Here is an 18,885-nt window from a genome sequence, read left to right as displayed (position 1 = left end):
AACGTCGCCATTTTTTGCAGCAGCAACTCCGAAGGCTTCCCGCTTTTTGTACTTTTACAACCCTCTTATCGGGAAAACTTTAAATTTTCGCATTCGCAATTCGCAGTCACAAATGCAAATGATGCCCCGCCCACAAGCTACACTATTAAAAAAGGTAACAAACTTTAAGTCCCAGGCTAGTTGATGATTTCTTTGCTTTTTTCCTCATTTCTTACGCCAATAAAATACTTTATAAAATTAAAAGTTTGAAATAAGTTAGAAGCTTAAAAACGTGCTCTAAGTCATGCAGTAATATGTGCAAGGATAATTCTAAGTAAATGGGTTTAGTTTTAAAAATTACAATAATATATTATTTTACATGATATTATTATTTTTTAACATTATATTGCTTAATTATTATTTTTTCCTTATAATTGCAATTGCAGACTCGTTTTAAAAACTACTGTTTGGTTTTTCTTTTGGTGTGGCTACATTGCGGAAAGAAAATCATGGGAACGGGTAACTGCGGGATCCTTTGGCTGCTCGCAGGGAGTCTGTTCACCATATGTTGCCAATTGAGGCGAAAATCGAAAACTCGTCTATGCTGGAATTGTTTATGACCCCAGCGGATTGAGAGCATTGAGGGACTGACTTTCTTTTTACCCTCCCCAACACTGGCTCCGCCCCCCTATCGCATGCCCCAACCAACTAACCCACTATTCCATCACCTTTTTCTGCTTTTCTCTTCAACTTTTTCCCCATATTTCCCAGAGTTTTTCTGCTGTCGCCTTTTAATTATGGCTCGCAAATTATTTTCGAATTTTTCCATCATACTGCGGAAATAAATGTTGACTGCAATTTCCCACCGTCCGCCGCCTCCGCACCCTCCCTCCAGCCCAATTCCGAACAGGATGGAAAAGGATTCGAACCATTTCTTGTATTTTTCCTGTGTGTTTTTCCCTTTTTTTGCATTTTCCCCCTTACTTTTTTTGTACCTCTCGGTTTATTTATTTCACCAGGTAGCAAGAGTTTCCAGAGTCCAGGACTCGGAGTTGGAGTTTCCTGATGGAGTTCTGGTCCTGGTCTTGTTCTTGTTGCTGCTGTTGTTGTGACCTAAAAAAATATTCACACTCACTTCACTTGTCAAGTTGAATAAAGCAAAACGCTGCCCTGGAATCACGATGGGCGTTTTTGTGGGCGGAAAGCGGAAAATAGTCATAGCTGGGAAGTGGAAAAAATTTATAGAAATTCGTATACGCAAATACAGCGCATTTCAGATTCGTAGTTCTGCACGGCAAGATGCAATATTAGCTCAAACAGACTTCGATAATAAGTCATTAATTTTTCACTAACAACGCTGCAGGGTGTCAAAGGTAGAAACATTTCTTATTTATAAGAATGCATTTCGATTTTCTGCCATACTACTAGAAGTTTGATATTTATAATATATTTATTTTAGATATTTCAAGTTAATTAGTCGAGACTTGCTTTAGCAAACAACTTACAAACTTGTCACACTGTGTATTTTCATATATGTTTGTGCAAACACTCATTAAAATTCGTCCCACTTGCAATTAGAGTTTGTCATTTGACAGCAACGTGAAAATACATAAAATATATTGGTGACAAGCGAGCAACAAATAATAAAAGTGACAACATCGAAATCAACGCGGTTTTTGAAAAAAAAAATTTAACATACGCGGAAAACTATTGATAAATGTCATCACCGGTTTTCCATTCGGTGTTCATTATAAGTGGAAAATAGTTTTTATAATGTACCCTTGTTTTTATATGAAATTTAACACTTGTTTATAAACTAAATTGACAGCGCAGAAAGTTCAGAGCCAATTTAAATCGATATGTATTTTAAAAAACATGACAGCACGATGAGTTTTCAATTACCCAAGAGGGATTTGGTAATTGTGCATTATAAATAAGTTAATAGTATTGTCCAAACCACGATATGATTCTATTATATCATAAGATCAATAAATATTTTATAAATCATTTATGGAAGAAGAAATAAAAAAAAAGGTAACAAGTAAAGCTGTCTAAAATATCATTGTTAAATTAGCTTCCTTTATTCATTATTTGCAATTATTGTTGTCATCCACAAAAGCCCTTCATTCGGCTTCACTCAACCTTTTCAGCCGGCGAAAGTACGAGTTAAGGTACCCGCCACAAGTACTTATCGAAAGATACTGTATCCGTATCCGACGAGTACGATTGCCCTGTTATCCAGACCAATTCAATTGATAAGCCCCCCGCTGAAAGGCAGAAACCATTGGGATAAGCATTTGAACGATTTCGGGCGATGAATCAGCAACTGCTGGGAGCGACTGACTGGAGGAGGCACTTATTGCGCATTGGTAATCGCCGATATATCATTATAATGTGTGGGTGACACACCAGGGAAGCCATAGAAGTCAACTCCCCATGTGCACTCGAAGAAATCGCAGTAATAGGATGACCAGGCTTGTGTTTATTTGTGTATGTATGTACATTTTCAGGCAATAGAAATGGTTTCAAAATGGAAGCAACCATTAGAGAATTCACATCTCGTCTTTACATTTCCCCCCAAAATATTTTTCAGTGTAAAAAGCACAAGGTGCTTGAGCAATTACAAAAACATGAGCAAACATGAACACGGCAATTGAAAAGCGGGTGAATTGAAATTTAATACGGGTCAAAACTCGATTCATGGAAAATTAAGCGGTACAATGAAACCCTTGAAGCGGAGCGCGGTTAGGGGTTAACCCATAGGATCGGGTCACGTGGTGGAGGAGACCACGGCCTTGCCGAGCAGGTGCATAAAAAGCGCGGTGCCGCACACCTGCAGATCCTCTCCGGCGTCCTCCTTGATGCTGTCCACCAGAACCACACCATACTTGACCACAATCATGACCAGCACCATTCGCAGATAGAGAAAATTCCGTTCCACATAGGCCAGAAAGCCGAGGGACACAATATTGCCCAGAGTCGTGAGATTCCGCAAGCTGTCGCTGAAGGCACAATCTCGCCGATCTTTAGCCAGGCTGCAACCCAAATCGCAAAACAGGGGAAGCACGAAGAAGGCATGTCCCAAGGCAATGGGACTCAACCCGGTGGACTGCATATAGAAATCCATATTGGCCAGGGGCAAAGGTGCCAGTTCCAGGACTCCACTGGTTATATCCCTCAGTTGTTGGCACTCCTCCGGCTGTCCGCTGGCGAAGATTACCCGGAGCAATCCAAACACCGCCGAGAATCCGACCACAACACAAGCGACAATGGCGAAGGGGTGCTGCTCCGGCTGCATTTTACGGCCGGTACAGACAGCCGAAGCCAACAACAGGCCATTGTAAACGAAACGCAGCCAGGGACCCGAGAGCGGTTCGCTCATTACCAACTATCGAGTTTTGGCAAAAATTTATGAATTTTCGTATGGAAATGAGTATCAGGGAAAGGCTTACTTTCTTTGGACTATGGTTTTCCCTTTCGAAAATACCAAAAGTAACTAAGTCAGCATGTTAAAAAATACCAAGTTTTTGATTAGATTTGATTTTATTAAAAACTTCATTTATTACCAGGGATGCATGCTTAACGATAGTTTATACGATAGTTATAAAAGTGATGCAGAGTAGCCCTTGCTAAACGAGCTGTCACAGTCCTTCATTGAAATTAGGCAGCAAATTAGTACTACAGACGGTCTAAAATTCATGGCAACTTCCAAACTACCAGAAGTTCTCGACTCTTCGGAGGATTCGGAGGCGGCGCGCAGGATGGTTAATGTTTTCCGAGAGATTAATGGTGCTGGACGCGAGGATTTAAAGAAATCTACTTTTTTCGATCGCCACAACTACTTCAAGAATTTTGATTCACTCGTTAAGGAAGCTGCATTTAAGGTTATCCATTCTGACGACTACGAGAGCTCCCAGCAAAAAGCTATGAGCCTGCTAAGCGCCTTGAATATAAAACCCACAATCACTACCTTGAATTCGATGTCCAAGGAACCCCTGATGTGCTTCGAGCTAAACTGCGAGATCGACGTCGTCCTTGTGGCCCAGGAATCCAAGATCTACGATGATGTAATCCACTACTTCACCACTATGTTGGCTTAAAAGAACGTTCTTTGATTTGATTTGATATCAATGTTACTATGTACACATATAATACAATAACAAATAAAATGTAACATTTAAATCAAAGCATTTATTTGTAAATATATTAAACGAATCAAATGCGGGCACAAGTTTAAAAAACTTAGGTGTGGTTATTTACCAAGAGTCCTTTCATTTGGTGTACTTCTCATTTTTATATTTTATACATATGTACATTGTAAACATGCACGTGTAAATATTTACGTGTATGAAATTAGGCATTCTCACAAAATTCGCTTACTCTTTACGGTAATCAACTTTTACGTACCGTACAAAAGGAAAAGCCTAAATGGCGAAAACTTAAGGAAAAGCCTACACAATTATCATCAAAAAAATCATTCGTGGCGAAGCAATAAAACCCACGGAAATTTAAGAACGAGAACAAACCAATTAAAATCAACTAAAATTTCGCACATAAACAACTCAAAGTTTTTACCATATATGCAAATCAATAATTTTAAAATGGGAAGTGCCACCTCACTGTTTCTGTGGGTATTTTTATTAAAGTTGCAGCATATATTATTTAGCATATTTTGGACATGCTGGCATGCGTTTTTTAAGTGGTAAAGATATTCAAGAATGTGCTAAAGAATTCGCCGTCTTAAATATCCAATACAGTATTTTAGTAATCCCCTTTTTAAAGCACATATCTTTCTGTATGGGTGTGTGTGAGTGTGTGTGTGTGTGTGTTGGTGTTAGCCCGATGGGATAACGAAGCGAATATGCAACTTGGCAACACTTGAGCATTCCAGGCACGCAGCACGCCCCCAACCACAGCCCCCGCCTCCTGGAAGCATAAAGAAAAATAATAATTCAACTTTATTTGTGCCACACACACACACTCACGCACACAGTCACACAAGCACGCACACACACCTACATGCCAAGGATACTCCGAGGCGGAAGCGGGACAGCAATAGCGAAGCGGAATGGCAGGATCTTCCAGCTGTTCCCTGTCAACACCAAACACAACAACAAATACATCGAGCATCCGTGGTAAATTTAATCGAAAGCGTGTAATTGACCTCAGTAAATGGCGAAGAATGGGCGTGGAAATGGGCGTGGCAATGGGAATGGAAATGAAAGTGGGCTGAGTTGAGGAACGGGCTTTGTTGGAAGCTTAGCCAACTGCCATCAAATCATTATCAGTTAAATAAACGACAGCCAGCAAGTTAAAAAGATAACGAAGCTGCGGAACAGAAGCTCCAGTTCCACGGCAGCAGCAACAGATGATATCTCTGCCGCAGGACCACCGTCCCCCATACCCATCCCCATTCCCATTCCCATCTCCTCACCATTTTTGGCTTTGATTCGGATACGGATTCACCCCCTTGCCACGCCCCCATCCCCCGCTCCAATAGACAGACGTAAGCCGCCTCGTTTTATGCTAATTCAAATGGAAATGGAGCTAGTCAGCAGCTGCTCGCTGGATTGCGAGTGGGCTGCACTGAAATAAAATCGGTTTCCCAAAAAGCAAACTAAGTAATAAAAGAGTTCAATAGTACCTTTAATAAGGAGTCTGTCTAAAAATATGTTGCCTACTTAAATGAGCGCGGAATCTTAAATTGGATAGCAAATAGTAATTTGTTTGGAACATCTGGGTTTTTAATTTTTCCACAAAACTCTATTCTAGAATCTATCTATACTTTGCCTTATTTTCTTTATTTAAGCTGGTAGTGTATATAATATACATCCCAAATAGTTCTCAGTGTGCTGGAGCTTGGGCAGAGATGAGCCGCGGCTGAGGGGCACCACAAGTTGTCAACGGCGTCGCCAAAGTCGAAAGGAAAAGCAAAAGCAAAAGCAAAAGCTCGTTTCATTATGCGACGGGCGCTGGGGCCAGTGGGCGTGGCTGGCGCCTTGATCGGGGCGCACAGATAGCCGTGCTACATATGCAGATGTACGGGATGCGAATTCCAGCGGTGGAAACTCAGAACTCGAAACACGGAATACGGAGCACGGATCCCAGTGGCTGTGGACTCGACTCGCTGGCATTCCTTGCAAGGCAAATTCGCCATGATTTTCATATAATTTCCGCATCATAAAGCTGCGAAAGTAATTTTCCACTTGAAAGCACAGCGCAGCCAAAAAGTGTGAAGCTATAGGTTTGGGGGGGTGGAGTTTCTGGTAAAAAGAGACCACGATTGGGGAGGGGTCAGACATTGGTCCAGCTAAGACCTCAAGCTGTCTGTGCTCCATGAGTGTGTGCTTTTGTACCTCCCGGTCGCAGAATTACAGGGTATGTTTTGACATGAGTAGTGAAGAAAATTATACGAAGTTTTAAATGTACCACATCTTAAATCAATCAATAACAGCTATATTGTTAAATAAAACCTTTAGCTTGTTATTATATAATAAGCAAATATATATATTATAAAAACTAGAAAACCAATATTTATTACTTTAGTTCCCATAATTTATTTTAGCATATTTCTGGATCTAAACAAAAGTATAGGTTTTGTAGCGAATACCTACTCTTAATAGGTATCCCATAGTCGGAAGTGCCGTACGTTCTAATGTAGTTTTTGTGTCTGTTTGTTGGGTAATGTCGATGATGGTAGCTTGTTTTTTGGCACATTGAACATTTGGTGTTGTCACCTTTTGGGCAAAGCACATGCAAATAAGCCGACAAACAGGACCAAGACGGCAAAGCAAGGCCAATTCAGGCCGAGATTCCTTAGCATTAAGTCGAGAGCATCATTTTGGGGGCTGCTGGAGGAGGTTGGTGTACTGAGGGCGGCATGGGTTGGGGGTGGCAGCAATGACATCTCTTTAAGGCGACATCAGATTAGGCTAAGCAGCTGGGCACACACACACACAAGGACGGCACACACATACAGAGACAATAGGGAGTGGCAAATTTCATTATGCGGCTCACGTGCGAGACAACCAAATTCACTGGGAAATAAAGAAAAAAAATGTCCAAAAGAAAAGCAGAAACCGAAAAACAGAGGAAAAAAACGTAGGAAAAAAGAAAAATACAAATACAACACGGAAGTGGGGTTGGGGGTTCAAAGTAGAGGGAATATCGGAAGGAAGCAGCAATAGAAAACGTACAGAAGCGAAACACGCAACCGAGAAGACGAGCCAACAGGCTCCAAAAAGAGGAGATTTCATCTTCTTCCTTCTCCTCGGCACCTCCGCCCCCTTGCCACGCCCACGCATTTCGTCCTGGCAGCCAGGAAGGAAGTCAGTCAATGCCCGCAGCAAAAAGGCCAAAATACAACAATAAGCGACAAAGTAGAAACAAAAATACAATGCAAACACAGGACGGCCTTTAAATAATTTACTTAATAAATATATAAATAAGTACATGTTTTTAGGTATAGGATAGATATATTATCAACTAACAAGACCAACTAAATAGCGTCTTAATACATCAAAAAGTATTCTTATAATTTTTATTTAAGAATCAATCCAAGCCATTTATTGGGTAAAATAATCATTTTAAGAGTGCAACACGGCGAATGAGCGATATAGTTTTAAAATTGTCCATATAAACATCATCATCATAAGACCAAATTAAACAATTATCGAGTGTTCACTGTTTTCAGGCCGTAGAGTGACTAGCGAAATGCCCTAAAAGCTACAACACACGTAGATAAATTTGAGTAATTCCTGCAGGTGAAAACGGAAACGAAACAAAAGTAAAAGCAAAAGAGCAAACTAAGGTCTCGTTTCGGTGAGGGAAAGAAAAAGTTTTTCCCCGAGCAGGAAAAGCGAAGGCAGGGCCGGTGTGGGGGGGGGGGCGTGGCTGAAGGTGGGAGGCTGGCTGTGACAACATCTGGTTGTTGTTGCTGACGCTGCTGAGCTAATTACTAATTTAATATTCCATTCCCATTGACCCCCACAAAAAGCAGCTCCGGCTATCTGCTTGTTGTCTAAAGTCTCACATTAATTATCTTATCTAATCGGACAGTGCAATAAGTTTCAGTTTAAGTTAGATTAGTTGCTAAGCAGTAGCTGGGCTCACACTAAAGATACGTTGGATACCTTGCCAACAACCCAAAGGAATTAGTACTAAACAAAGGTACTTCAGCAGGATCCACTTATTATCTTCAGTTGTATTTACATAAATGTAAGTTGTTAGTATAGTTAAGAATTATACATAACATTTGTGATACATTTTGTTATAATATTTGATGTTTAAAAATAAAGAAAAGATAAGATGATTTTAAAGCAACAAATGTACATATTACTAAGACTCAACGAATTGCATACATTTTCGATATTTTATGCAATTGTGAAATAAATAAACATATTACACATAGCAAAACCCATTTTTATTCCTGTATGCAAGCAAGTTCGTAAGCCACAATAATTGAGCTAACTAAGTACTAAATCACCTGTATTAAGTGCTACTTGTTAAATTTGGCATCCCAAGTATTTTCGCCCTCAAAGACCTCGATCCAAATAGAATTTCCCACAGTTTCCACATACCCTTTCAACACGCTTCAAGTGTCGAGTGCACAAAAAACGACTGAAAATTTAAATATATACATGCACATATATACAGAAAAACTGGCTGAGTCTGGAGACGCAAATCGTTGGGGATTTATCAGCCAAAGGGAATGGCAGCCGAAACAACAACAATAAAAGCGATGAAAAAGAAGAACAAGCTTGGAGAGCAGGCAAAACTTTTTGTATATGGCCAAGTTTGAGGCTGAGTTGAGTTAACAACGTTACGTTAACTCCTCGGCCCCCCAAAACTTTTTGGGTATTTAGCGGCAATCGATTTTCGTTGATTTTTCGCCAGCCCCTGCCACGGAAAAAGAGGCAATCTCGCCATCGGATCTGTGGGCCACCACCAACCACCCACCCACCCACCTAGCAATTTTCGCAAGGAACGTGTGAGTTGCAGGCCTGACCTTTCAACCTTTTTCCCAGAGCCCGCACGTGGCCGTAGAAACGGAGTATTCAGTCCCAAATATTTCACAGAGGCATCATCATCATCAACCGGAGCGGGAATGGCAACTCATCATCATCATTGTAGTCTGCAAAGTTTATTTAGGCAAAGCGCTTCACTTTTGGCTACACTCTTCAATTTTATGGCAACAAATTTGCATCGTAAAAGCTACGCCCCTTCCCCCCCTGCAATGCCACACTAGCCCCAAAATTATCCACCCGAAAAAGCGCCCACACACAGACGATAAAAATACAAAACGTTTGTTTAGGCACGCCCTCTCTTTCTGTCCCTCGGAAAAATCAGTCGTAAACTAAGGACAAAATCGTAAAAACGGAGCAGTTCATTTAAATTTTTAATATTTAGGCTACCTTCAGTGGCAGCATACCCCACATCCACCCCCCTCCACCATTCCATTCCGACCGTAACCTTAACCGTATCCATCATACCGATTCACTTACTTTTGTTTTATGATCCGAACATTTTCGGCCATCATCTGTAAGCAAGAGTCAGAATACACTCAACAAATCTGCGGATTAGTGGTGCTATAAAATCGGTGGATATACATATATATATCTGTTATGATATATAGCTTAATATTATTCCAATGCTACCTACTATTATATTTTAAAAGTCAACTTTGCAATATTAAGATAGTATGATACCAAATATTTGCCAAGTGTTTTAAGGGGCCAACCCAAAAAACGGGTATCTTTCATCGTTTTGAATTTATGCCTTTAATTAAATACAAAATCTACCTAGGATTCATCTTGCTGGGCAACTTTTCTGTGGCATTCCTTTACTTAATAACAGGCCATCAAATAGAGTTGTATATTTCTGTGGGTTATATTCATGCCGAGCATCCTCACCCGCCACGCCCCCTTGCGCCCCCTTGAACACGCACTCAGGATTTATTTTCACATTTATATGCGACTGCGGGGGGTGCGGTGCGGTGCGGTGCGTTGGGACACTGGAGAGGGTATGTAAATTTTTCAGTAAAAATTCACTTCGTGATAATGGATTTTCCATGTCGCATACGCCGCAGTCGTCGTCGACGTCGCTGCCTGCACGACAAATACAATCTGCTCCAGGGCCTCCAACTGCCCCCAACCCCTCTTTTACAACTGAAAATCCAGCCCCAACTCCATGGCCTCTCCACAGCAGCCAGGGCGACAATTACCTCCCCCCTGCATCCTGTGGAGCTCCTGTTCTGGTTTCGGGTTTGTTGGGGCATGATAGATGACAAGTCTCGGTAGGTGTACGTATGGGTATGGTTGTTTGCTCGCCAAGTTCTTGGGCACTTGAGAGTCCCCATCCTCTCCATCCAGCAGCATGTTCTCAAATTTAGATTTTCATCCAGACCAAAACTCATGTGGATACAGTGCCAACTGGCGGTGCACGAACTGCTTACCTCAGAATAATCCACATATAAAGTTTTCTTCTATTGCCAAATGTTTATTATTTACTTTCTTGCTCTTAATATATTCTTCTTTCGTAAGCTAAAGTTAAATAACCAACTAAATTATCGGAAACATCAAATCTAATCGAAATAGTTTCCAAAATACTTTGTAAACAGAAACAACAGTGAGCGACCACTGTACATGACTTTTGCCAGTTCGTGTGGGCGGCTGCTAAAATATGCAAAAAATTATACAAAGTTGGCAAGATTTTTGCTTTCGCTTTCGCTGGGAATCAAAAGCAGCAGCACGGCTCTGATTTAGATTTTGACTTGGGCATCATTGGTTGGCTGGCTCCACGAACTCCGTCCCTTCTATCTGCCCTCTGCCATCCATCCATATATCAACTCCCCCACACCCACAGCCATCGCGCCTCCGTTGTGGTCTCAATTAGGTGGCCCGTTTGAGGCTCGACTTCCGCTCGTCGTGGTGGCCTCGTGTTAACTTGGCCATGTTCGCATACACACTACCAAAGGAGCCCGCAGGCCAAAAGGGAGGCATTGCCAGGACGAAAAACCAAAACCGTTCGCATGGGTCTCTCTTGAAGGACTTTCTCCCTTGAGAGCGCGCTCTTCGATGGCTCTCTTCGTCGGCAGGTGGGAGAATTGTTTGTTTGTTTTTTTTCTTTTATTATTATTAAAGTTACATATGAACTTAATTGATAATGAATTTTTTTTAATCATTTTTCTTTGCTTTTTTGTGTGTTTTTTAATAGTTTTATTCGCTTTTTTTATTTAATTTTAATCAGTAATATTAAATTTGTTGTATTTCCTTATTTTCTTTTTTATAATTTTTGTTTTTATATAAATCGCTGGCCCGCCCCGCGCTTCCCCCATCGCATTGGCGTTCGCTGCTGCTCCTGCCACATACTGCTGCTACTTTTTTGCTGCTGCTTCATCGTTATCCTCCTGCTTTGTCGGTCGTGGGTCGTCTGCTTCCGCTGCTGCTACCGCTGCTGCTGCTTATGCTGCTACGTCCTGGCGTTCGTCCTTTCGTCCCGTTTAGTCCTTCGTCAGCCCCTGCCGCCCATACACACATTGTGTCATAATCCATGAGTCCATCCATCCATCACTCCTGCTCCCTGGCTTTCTGCTGCGACGCTTAGTTCGTTATTTTTATAAATTAACAAATTTAGCTAAGTAGTTGTAGTTCTTCTTGTTGCTTGCGGTTGCTGCTTGGTTTCTGGGTTGGTTGGTAGGATCGATTGGATTGTATCATTTCTGTATACTGCTACTCCTTCTGCTCCTCACCTTTATCTTTGATATAAATTTTCTGCCTGCCGCCCCCGCTGGCGACATTTCCGGTTTGTTTTTTCTTTTCTTTTAAACTGTGGCCAACAACAATAACTGTTCAATGCATTTTTGTGTTCTCGACTGTTATGGTTATTTCCTTTTCTTTGTTTATACAATATCTTCCACTGCGCTCTGTTTAAAACGATCTCCACAAAACAAATGCATCGAGGTTTTTAGTTTTGGGTTGTTTTTTATGGTTGGTTTTTTTTCGACAGCACTTGCCATTTTGTTTATTTTGTTGCTGCTGGTTGGATTTGTATATATTATATATTGTTTCGGTTCTTCTTGTTGTTATAATGCGATGTAATATGTGTAAATGTAAGCTGCGTAGGTGCGAGCAATCCAGCTTAAAGGAAATAATCGGGTGTTCTTCGCGTAACATGAGGCTCCCCGCGCCTGGGTGCTGGATCAAATTGTAGGCTAAAAAAAAAGGCATACGATTAGTCAGACGTGCTGCATTTAAGGGCTGCTCAAGCAAATTGCCACTCACAATGAAAATTTAAGTGAATCATCCAGTTCCATAAGAGCCGCTTGGTTGCCACAGCGGTAGCAATAGTTTGGCGCTGAGAATATTGTGACCACATTGCGATCGTGACACCAGTTGTAGCCCTCCATCACCAGCTGATGGGCGCGCGACACCAGTGTCAGGCCGTTTGTGTTGTTAAAGGTTTCCGAAATGTCCTGCAAATGAATTGGAAATATTAGTGAAAATGCTTATAAAGGTAATTGACAATTTCACAAAAAAATTCGCCTGATTTGCATTGGATAATTATATTTTGTCTTAATAATATTTCATTAAACATAAATGTAGTTGACGGTTTGAAATGTCAAAACAATTTATAACGAAAGCTCTTTCCATAGATTGCGTTATCAGTGGGCCTATATCAGCACTAAACTTCGATTACTGATTATTGATTTTCATCAAGTGCAAGCCCCGATAAAATTTCCTATTAACATCAATAAAGTATATATCTAGAATATATTTGCATGCTTTTGAGCACACAATTTTTGACCAGCTTAGTTTTAATCGAGTCTTCAGATGTATTCCACTTAACAATTTCACAATGTGATTAAAGAATAAAATTCCAAGTATCCAAGCTAGGCAAATAATTTCCGAATATCTTTGAGAAATAGCCAACATGCAGGCAACACCCACCTGGCCAAATGTGTAACCGGCGCCACGAGGCGAGATTCCCCAGCCACCCCTGTCATCGGGATCGGACCAGAGCAGATCGCACATGGGACCCTCGTGCGGAACCTCCTGCAAGCGGTCGAGGGCCCGAATGTGATCCAGACTGTCGATCGAGGGACTGAGACCGCCGTGCAGGCAGAAGATCTGCCCGTCGACGAGTGCCGTCAGTGGCAAGTAGTCGAACAGATCCGTGAAGTACTTCCAAACGTTGGCATTGCCGTACTTGCGCAGGCACTCGTCGTAGAAGCCGTACACCTGTGTGATCTGGCGCGACTCGTGGTTACCGCGCAGGATGGTGATGCGCTCGCGATAGCGAACCTTCAGGGCCACCAGAAGAGTGACGGTCTCCACGGAGTAGTATCCACGGTCCACGTAGTCGCCCATGAACAGGTAGTTGGTGTCCGGGGACTTGCCGCCTATCCGGAACAGCTCCATCAGGTCGTGAAACTGACCGTGGACATCTCCGCACACTGTCACCGGGCATTTTACCTCCTGCACATTGGACTCCTTGGAGAGAATCTCCTTGGCCTGTAAAGGAATAAAAACAGTAGAGCAATTAGCAATTTATTTATGGATATTTTTAGGGAAATAGGTTTTTATGTTACCTCCTTATTCAAATAACCAAATAAACAACTTTGAATATCAATATTAAAATACTGATTAACATAATCTAAGCCAAATCGTTTCCAGGGTCAGAAAAGATAAATAAAACTATTAGTACTTTGTACGTTATTCACTAAACTCAATGACTCAACGCCAACACTCAAAGTGTACTCTAAAAATAGCTTGTAACTAGCAGAGAAGATAAAACCAATATATTGGATAAGTGCATGCGTTTTTTACAGAGAAACGAGGGAAATAAATACCACTTGTTCTCTTTAAACATCCCACAAGAAATTTATATAGCAACAAAACTCAATCTCTTGGGTGATTCTGAAAATAGCTTCCCACAAAACCCTATAAAACTCTGTACCTAAACATTGCTACGTTTTATAGGAAAAACATAAACATGTAGCAAAATTTCCGGAAATTACAACACATTTTTGTTACGTTTGTATGTAAATAACTTTTAACCAAATGAAAGCGATATGGAAGCTTTGATGTTCTATTTTTTCACCTGCCATAATTCTGTGAATGGTGAATGACATGACAGAATATCTGCGAAACAGAAAGTACTGAGAAAACCGAAAGCGATTTCTAAAATAAATGACAGAATGTGCGGATGATAAAACCTTGTCAAAGGGCAAGGTTATCCGTCAAGATTTAGTCAACGGCCGAAGAACCTCGACTATTTTCACATCGAATTTTGTGTCATTTGCTAATATAAGCTATGTGAAAAGCAAAACAAAGAGAGCAAAGCTTTTTAATAAGTTGAGATAAGATGAACGTACGATAAAGAGTTTTCCGTATAAACATGCCAAATCCACGATTCTGGAAAGTATTCTATCGTCTTTGGTATTTTATCATTATTAGCTGACGAAATTGCACTTTATATTTCTTAAATAATAAGCAGCTGTGAATGAGGGACTACAGTAATTACTGAAATAAATCATCATAACACATTATACAAATATGTACACTATGAAACTCAGAAGAGTACTGTTTTAGGGACAAACAATAAAATATGAAGGTCGATTCAAAAATTCCCGCTGGGCGTTAATATACAGCATCAAAAAAAAAAAACCGGTTTTTACAAACATAAATGTGCCAATATGAGCAAACAAAAATTGCAAATTTATTTTGACCATTCCGCCGTGTTCTTTGCGAATTTTTATATTTATCAGCTGACGACGAAATGGGACATGACAAGTTCCGGGGGTAAAATCCGGCGAATCCGGCGGCGCAAATGAGCGATTTGTGCGTGAGCCAATTAGACTTTTTGCCATATGCACAACATTACCTTGGAGGCTGTTGCTTCCGCTTGGCCAGAAATCGAAAAAAAAGAAAATAAATAATTTTTGAACTCATGACGAGGCCAGCGCACCCATACAGATGCAAGCACAAACACTGATGCAGCTGGTGCTCTCTCTCCGCGTACTCTCCGCTTTTCTTTTCGAAGCAACGGGAAGGATGGAGAGAGGCCGCAGAAGACGCACCCGAGAAGAGCGAAGAACGTTCTTCTGGGACGGAGAACGGAGATTCAAGATTCTAATGGGAACACTGACAAATATTTGGGTGACGCAAACATAACCCCACTTACTCTCAAATCAATGAATCGTTATCTGTTCACCCTCTCTTGCACTCTTTTCGCTTGTCTGTTTGTTTGCGTGCGCGACGCGCCTGATGAACGGTAAAATCGGCAAATTAAAAACAATTGATATCAAAAGTGTTTAATTGAACATGGTTGGTCATAAAAAACGGAGCACAAACACCAATGCAACTGCATTATTCTAGAATTGAGATACGACGGTACTTAGATACATATTCTAGGGGCGCGCACACACCGACGCACAAAAACATTAAGTAATATTTACTCAGCAACAACGACGAAACACACATGGGGGTGCACAGAGCGGGGGTGCTCACAGTTCCCAGTGGACACAATAACAACAACAACAAACACGCACAATGCACAATCGAATTGTACAATAATACAAAAAGAAATATCTCTTTTTGCCCAGGTTTAGCCCATTAGACCAAAGCGCTGTTCTAGCTGTCGCATTCACGCACGCACTTGCCCGTCCCGTTGTCCCGCTCGCACTTGTGCGCGGCAATGCGGCGCTTGGCTGTTGGAATTTACCAATATTCCAATATGGCGACGCAAGCCGCCGCTACTGTGCGAGCAAGAGGGCACGAAATGAATCATGCTCTCGCGCTCTCCGCTCAGCGACTCTCCGCATTGGAAAGAGCGAGAGGGCCAGAGACACGCAGCGTTGGAGCACCATTTGCAAAAAAAAAATCGCTCGCTCGCATGCAATGACGAAAATTATTTTTATAACATCTCCTAATTCGCATGGGGAAAATGGGCAAGGACCGGGCCTTACCTTGTCGCAGAGGGTGCGAACTTGTGTCTCTGTCAACTGATTGCATTCGTTCAACTGCTCAATCCATTGATCAAGATCTTTTGTTGTTGCTTTATCCTCCATCGCAGTTGTGGTGGAAGAAAAAGTCTCGTCAATCTTTGTCGATTCAATTTTGACGGCTTTTATTGTAACTCAGGGGTGCAGGAAAATTAGCAACTATCGTTGCGTTCGATTGCCAACCGCGTATTCACTCGTTTATATCCACACAATTGCCAATCGAATCAACTCGATTTGGGCGATTTTCTTCGTATTTTTTGTTCACAAAAGAGACGACGACACGATATACGAAGGGAAAGACTGCCCTCGATGTGACCGTTTCCCGATTGCAACGGAACGGTGAGAACGCGATTTGTCGTGTGTGTATCGATTAGCGATGCGTGCTTGACATTTCTACAAAAATACTGACAAAAACTTGTGGACTGTATCTTTAGTATTTGGACAACAGTTAATAACTGAAACTAAAAACTAAGTGGCAGCAACGGTTAAGCTAACCGTTGTTAACACAAGATTGACAAGATAAAAGTATGAATATTAACAATCCGGAAACACGAATATGGGATTGTTTTAAAATGGTATTGATAGATGTGCGTCAAATAAGCGGCAATGGGGAGTTGTAACATGAGGACATTTTTTATTCATGTATTCTTTCATTATTTATAGGTGAATTTTGAAAATGCCTTTATCTTAAAACCTGTATAATTTTTTATGAAATTTTCCTTAAATGTACTTAAAGAAATATGCTGTAAAGTGTTCTAGCGTGCATTTTGGAACACGCTCATACAGACAATTTTATATTTTCTTTTGTAAATAATAGCAAATTTTTTTTTAAAACAAAGCTTCAAGATTTCTGGAGCTCTTGAGATATGTAGAACAATGTTAATACTTGGTGTACGTTAAGGCAAATATATATATATATATATATATATATATATATATAATAATAATAATAATATTATAGTGTCCTTGGTTAAGGTATATATTTTTTATATATTTAAATGTTTTACATACTATTACTTGACGTTACATTTTACACGTATTATGTGTAAGAAGACATTAGAACTATCGATAGCATTACGCTGTCCAACACTGCACGCTCGCTGACAGTTGGCATCTTAGCGAGCACTGTAACCGGAACTGCCTCTTTTTCTGCCAGCTTGCAGCGCCTTTGGACGTGTTTCCTCTGCGCTCCGTAGCAAATAATACAAACTCAAGATGTCCGAGACCCTGCAATTGCGCGGTACCCTCATTGGCCACAATGGATGGGTCACCCAGATCGCCACCAACCCCAAGGATCCCGACACCATCATTTCGGCCTCCCGTGGTGAATATTCGCCTTTGAAAATCTTAGGATTTATCTGGCAGCACGTGCGTATATTAATGGCCGCCATCTCGATTCGCAGACAAGACCCTGATCGTGTGGAAGCTGACCCGCGACGAGGACACCAACTACGGCTACCCCCAGAAGCGTCTCTACGGACACTCGCACTTCATCAGCGACGTGGTGCTCTCCTCCGATGGCAACTACGCCCTGTCCGGATCCTGGGATCAGACCCTTCGCCTGTGGGATTTGGCCGCCGGCAAGACCACCCGTCGCTTCGAGGGACACACTAAGGTGGGATAAGATTCCAATTGCATTTAGTTCGTTTAGGGAACTGAGATTTTGACCCGATCTGTACCGGCAAAAGGCTAAATGTAAGGTTAGGAGTGAGGTTAGGCCCGCCTTTGCCGCGTACAAATCGAAAAAATATATATTGCGCCTATGCGAGGCAGAATTTCTGGTTGACATCTGTACGTACGCTTCACCCTTCGCTCGAGTCTCGGCTATAAATAGCTTGAAGCTCCATCGTAAGTAGGCAAACAATCTCTGATACCCACTGATTCCTAATTAGTTGCAAGAAACCCATCTGGATTGGTTCACTGACTAATTAAATAAGACTATGTCCATGCTACTGTTTGTTAAAAACAACTGCAACATGTCAATCCGCAATCAGTTGGTCAGTGAAGAATCCAGTAAACACAGTATTTTTATTAAAACCATACCAAATACCATTAGCTAATCGTCAAATGCTTGCTCGCTTTCTAGGACGTTTTGTCGGTTGCCTTCTCGGCCGATAACCGTCAGATCGTGTCCGGCTCCCGGGACAAGACCATCAAGCTGTGGAACACCCTGGCTGAGTGCAAGTTCACCATCCAGGAGGATGGCCACACCGACTGGGTGTCGTGCGTGCGTTTCTCGCCCAACCACTCCAACCCGATCATCGTGTCCTGCGGCTGGGATCGCACCGTCAAGGTCTGGAACTTGGCTAACTGCAAGTTGAAGAACAACCACCACGGCCACAACGGCTACCTGAACACCGTGACCGTCTCGCCCGACGGCTCCCTGTGCACCTCCGGTGGCAAGGACTCCAAGGCCCTGCTGTGGGACCTCAATGACGGCAAGAACCTGTACACCCTGGAGCACAACGACATCATCAACGCCCTGTGCTTCTCGCCCAACCGCTACTGGCTGTGCGTGGCCTACGGACCCTCGATCAAGATCTGGGATCTGGCATGCAAGAAGACCGTTGAGGAGCTGCGCCCCGAGGTCGTCTCGCCCACGTCGAAGGCCGACCAGCCCCAGTGCCTGTCCCTGGCCTGGTCCACCGACGGCCAGACCCTGTTCGCCGGCTACTCCGACAACACCATCCGCGTCTGGCAGGTGTCTGTTTCGGCTCACTAAGCTACTGACTTTTGTAACGGGCGTCAAATTATTTGTTTAGCTAAAACAAAAATAAAATTTAAGCGTCCTTAACTCAAATTTGTGTATCTTGTGGCGGCTGAATTAGTTTTAACTTTAGTGTTGGGCTCTAGAGATTCCTTCGAATAGATGGGGATAGTATAAACAGTGGGACAGTTTAGTT

General features: G+C 41.9%; 4 protein-coding genes and 1 long non-coding RNA gene across 5 annotated transcripts; 2 read left to right on the top strand and 3 right to left on the bottom strand.

Moving 5' to 3' along the window:
- Positions 1–2,632: 2,632 nt before the first annotated feature.
- On the bottom strand, positions 2,633–3,438 carry LOC117145214. Its single transcript, XM_033310785.1, has one exon. The coding sequence runs from the start codon at positions 3,359–3,361 to the stop codon at positions 2,750–2,752; it is 612 nt and encodes a 203-aa protein (XP_033166676.1). The 5' UTR covers positions 3,362–3,438; the 3' UTR covers positions 2,633–2,749.
- Positions 3,409–4,134, top strand: LOC117137072. Its single transcript, XM_033298302.1, has 2 exons — positions 3,409–3,471; positions 3,603–4,134. Exons 1-2 carry the CDS (start codon positions 3,409–3,411, stop codon positions 4,077–4,079), a joined length of 540 nt encoding a protein of 179 aa, XP_033154193.1. The 3' UTR covers positions 4,080–4,134.
- Positions 4,135–11,268: 7,134 nt separating this feature from the next.
- LOC117141808 (serine/threonine-protein phosphatase PP2A) lies at positions 11,269–16,315 on the bottom strand. The gene is made up of 4 exons (XM_033305464.1): positions 15,947–16,315; positions 12,927–13,490; positions 12,261–12,451; positions 11,269–12,190 (listed from the first exon to the last, which is right to left on the bottom strand). Exons 1-4 carry the CDS (start codon positions 16,046–16,048, stop codon positions 12,118–12,120), a joined length of 930 nt encoding a protein of 309 aa, XP_033161355.1. The 5' UTR covers positions 16,049–16,315; the 3' UTR covers positions 11,269–12,117.
- On the bottom strand, positions 15,115–15,934 carry LOC117141819. Its single transcript, XR_004459509.1, has 2 exons — positions 15,437–15,934; positions 15,115–15,242 (listed from the first exon to the last, which is right to left on the bottom strand). It is a non-coding gene; the product is annotated as an uncharacterized LOC117141819 (long non-coding RNA).
- Positions 16,316–17,118: 803 nt separating the features above from the next.
- On the top strand, positions 17,119–18,782 carry LOC117150684 (guanine nucleotide-binding protein subunit beta-like protein). The gene is made up of 3 exons (XM_033317696.1): positions 17,119–17,306; positions 17,386–17,597; positions 18,069–18,782. The coding sequence occupies exons 1-3, from the start codon at positions 17,198–17,200 to the stop codon at positions 18,702–18,704; spliced, it is 957 nt and encodes a 318-aa protein (XP_033173587.1). The 5' UTR covers positions 17,119–17,197; the 3' UTR covers positions 18,705–18,782.
- The last annotated feature ends 103 nt before the right edge of the window (positions 18,783–18,885 follow it).

Source organism: Drosophila mauritiana, chromosome 2L (genome assembly GCF_004382145.1).
Source record: "Drosophila mauritiana strain mau12 chromosome 2L, ASM438214v1, whole genome shotgun sequence".
Classification (NCBI taxonomy): domain Eukaryota; kingdom Metazoa; phylum Arthropoda; class Insecta; order Diptera; family Drosophilidae; genus Drosophila; species Drosophila mauritiana.
The sequence above is the reverse complement of the archived record's forward strand: the minus strand, read 5'-3'. Positions and strand labels throughout refer to the sequence as shown.